At 40.6% G+C, this 3,213-nt stretch overlaps 1 protein-coding gene across 1 annotated transcript; it reads right to left on the bottom strand.

The window, feature by feature from the left end:
* Nucleotides 1-764: 764 nt before the first annotated feature.
* LOC149779067 (uncharacterized) lies at nucleotides 765-2,873 on the bottom strand. Its single transcript, XM_089938392.1, has one exon. It carries the CDS (start codon nucleotides 2,871-2,873, stop codon nucleotides 765-767), a length of 2,109 nt encoding a protein of 702 aa, XP_089794518.1.
* Between the last annotated feature and the right edge of the window lie 340 nt (nucleotides 2,874-3,213).

Below are 3,213 nucleotides of genomic sequence, written 5' to 3'. Positions count from 1 at the left end.
GGCGAGAACTCTCTTGTAATTAGGTGAGGTAAAAAGCTGTAATAAATGGAAACACAACCATTACAAAACATGAAATTACTACATCAACATATATTGAAAGTAAAATCTTTCTTATGTCTTTCCATCCTTTTAAATTTACTAACGAAATAATGTCCAGTATGTGCTTCCATACTTTGAAATTCAATGAGGTACATTTCCGTTAATATTTCTACCGTAGCTTAACAAAGATTGTTACTAAGAGGGTTTAAATGATGACACAAAAGGAATGTTTATGAGATGAATCTCACACAAATAAAGAGTATCGTATGCACTCGCAAACCACGTGGCATTGCGTATAGTTAACTATCCCTATGTCGTAACTTATTGTCATTTTCAATTAACATCCATATCCGAAATTAAATATACGAGGCATTAACAATAATTCATAAATTTACTCACACTGTGGTCGGCTTCAGATTCAACGAAAAGAGCTGTGAAGGCACGTTCACATTCCTGCCTGGACGTATTACAAACGAAAAATAGGAAACTGATATTTATGAAGAAGAGTTAGAAAAGGGAGACAAATCTAAAGAACTACTGTGGCTGTTCCAACGGTAACAGCACACTCCCCGCCTGATATCTACCAGATATCACTATAAAGAAATATACAAATGTGCACTGTAAGTGTAAAGTTCCTCTTTAGTCTCAACATCAGTGTTAGAGGAAACAAAATCTATGTGATGGCTTAAGGTCATTTCAAATCACATATAACAGGAAGGCGTAAATCATTTCACGGTAGACTCCTCCGTTAACAACAGAATCATCTCGGTAATTGGTCTCGTGTAGGTTGTCGGCTTGCCTTCTCTTATAACACGAACCTCAGCTTTACGAACTCTGTCATCTCCACCTGGAATTGTATTCACGATCACGCCTATAGGCCATTCATTCCTATAAACGGTCTTGTCCTTTAAGAGTACAATGTCTCCTTGTTTAATGTTAATCCGATCGATCTGCCACTTCCGTCTTTTTTGCAATGTTTGAAGATATTCACGCCTCCAACGGTTCCAGAATATATCAGCCAGAGTTTGTACACGTTTCCATTGCGCCTTGTATAAATCCTTCATTTCGAACGGTCCAAAGGGTTCTGTAATGGTGTCTATTTTCTGAGTAAGAAGCACTGAAGGACTTAGTAACACTGGAGACTCTGGGTCGGATGAAACAGGCACGATAGGACGGGCGTTAACAATAGCACAAACTTCAGCCATAAAGGTGATTAGTACTTCATTTGTAAGGTTTTTGGATTCCACTTCAGTCATCATAGAGTCTAGAATTCGACGGGTGATTCCGATCATGCGCTCCACTCTATTGCTGACATATACGTAGAATCTTCTCGTTTGGCTGTGTATGTATCCTAGAACAACCTTGCTATCGGTGTAAAACCGGACTGGATCCATTATAATGTCTAAGTGATCCAATATAGTCTCAGAAGTTTCCACAGCCAGTACTGCTGCACAGAGTTCAAGACGAGGAATAATGTGTCCATGCATAGGAGCGACTTTAGCTTTGCCTTGAACAAAACCAATTTGTTGACTACCATTGGCGGCTGTAGTCTTGAGGTAAGCTACTGCGGCGATAGCTTTTTCAGAGGCATCTGAAAATATGTGTAACTCGTTTTTTACAGCAGTACCGAGAGACATAGACAAATATGTGCGTGGAATTCTCACATGTTCAAGGAGTTGTAACGAATCTCTCCAATCCTCCCATTCCGATTGATGTTCAACAGGTAGAGCTTGATCCCAATCCGTAGTTCCTGACACAAGATTTCTGAGAAAAATCTTCTCTTGAATTGTAACAGGGGCAACAAAACCTATAGGATCAAACAGGCTGTTAACAGTCGACAGAATTCCTCGCCGTGTATAAGGTTTCTCTTCAGATGACACTTGAAATGTGAATGAATCTGATTTAAGATCCCAGGTCAGGCCTAGACTGCGCTGTAAGGGTAGTGTTTCTTCACTTAAGTCGAGATCCTTCAGGTCCTTAGCCAGATCATTGGAAGGAAAGGCATTCATCACCTCATCACTGTTTGAAGCAATCTTGTGCAAACGTAGGTTGCCTTCAACGTTAAGAGCTCGCTGTGTTCTTTTCATTAGGTCAATAGCTTGTGTACCTGTAGGGAGTGATGTAAGTCCATCATCCACATAGAAATTCCGTTGAACAAACTCTTTAACGTCAACTCCAAAGACCTTTTCACTGTTTTGCGCCGTTCTCCTCAGTCCATAAGTCGCAACTGCAGGAGATGGACTATTACCAAAGACGTGTACACACATTCTATACTCAACCAGATCTTCGTCCAGATTATTGTTATGATACCAAAAGAATCTTAGAAAATTTCTATGATCCTCTCTGACTAAGAAACAATGAAACATCTGTTGAGTATCAGCTGTGATAGCAATTGGTTCCTTCCGAAAACGAAGAAGAATACCCAAAAGGTTGTTAGTCATATCCGGCCCTGACAGTAAAACATTGTTCAATGAAACACCGTCGTATTTGGCAGAGGAGTCAAATACGCCTCTTATCTGATCCGGTTTCTTCGGATGATAGACACCGAAGATAGGTAAGTACCAGCACTCCTCGTTGTCTTTTAAAGGTGGTGCTAACTCCGCATGTCCACTATCAAAGATTCTTTGCATGAAAGTCACAAAATGTTGTTTTTTGACCGGATCTTTACGAAGACTAATGTCTAATGTCTTAGCCCGTTTAATGGCTTGCGGTCTATTGTTCGGTAGTCTTTGTCTTGGTGTACGGAAAGGAAGGGGCGCAACCCAGTTTCCCTGTGGGTCTTTGTAGAACCCGTCGTCCATTATCCTAAGAAATTCTTTGTCCTCTATTGACATCCCAACTTTATCATCATTTCTTGTTCTCTCGAAAACAGAGGCACCAAGGTCACCTTCTGCATCCGCGAATGATGAAAAATACGATTTTATATTGTCGTCTGTGCATACATTCCTGGTGTGGTTTTCCTTTACCTTGAAACCATTAGGGCATGGTCTGAAGATAGACGTACGTCCTTTTCCTAACAGGTAAGTTTTATTGACATTAACGAAATCGGGTTTATGTACTTTACCAAGACAAGCTTCTCCTATTATTACCCATCCGAGGCTAAGTCTCTGGGCATAGGGAGAGTTCCGTGGACCGATGCGCTGTTCATGAACGTGATGTGCTTCAGTCAAGTCT

Source organism: Sinohyriopsis cumingii, chromosome 17 (genome assembly GCF_028554795.1).
Source record: "Sinohyriopsis cumingii isolate HCF-2022 chromosome 17, ASM2855479v2, whole genome shotgun sequence".
NCBI classification, from domain to species: Eukaryota; Metazoa; Mollusca; class Bivalvia; order Unionida; family Unionidae; genus Sinohyriopsis; species Sinohyriopsis cumingii.
The sequence above is the reverse complement of the archived record's forward strand: the minus strand, read 5'-3'. Positions and strand labels throughout refer to the sequence as shown.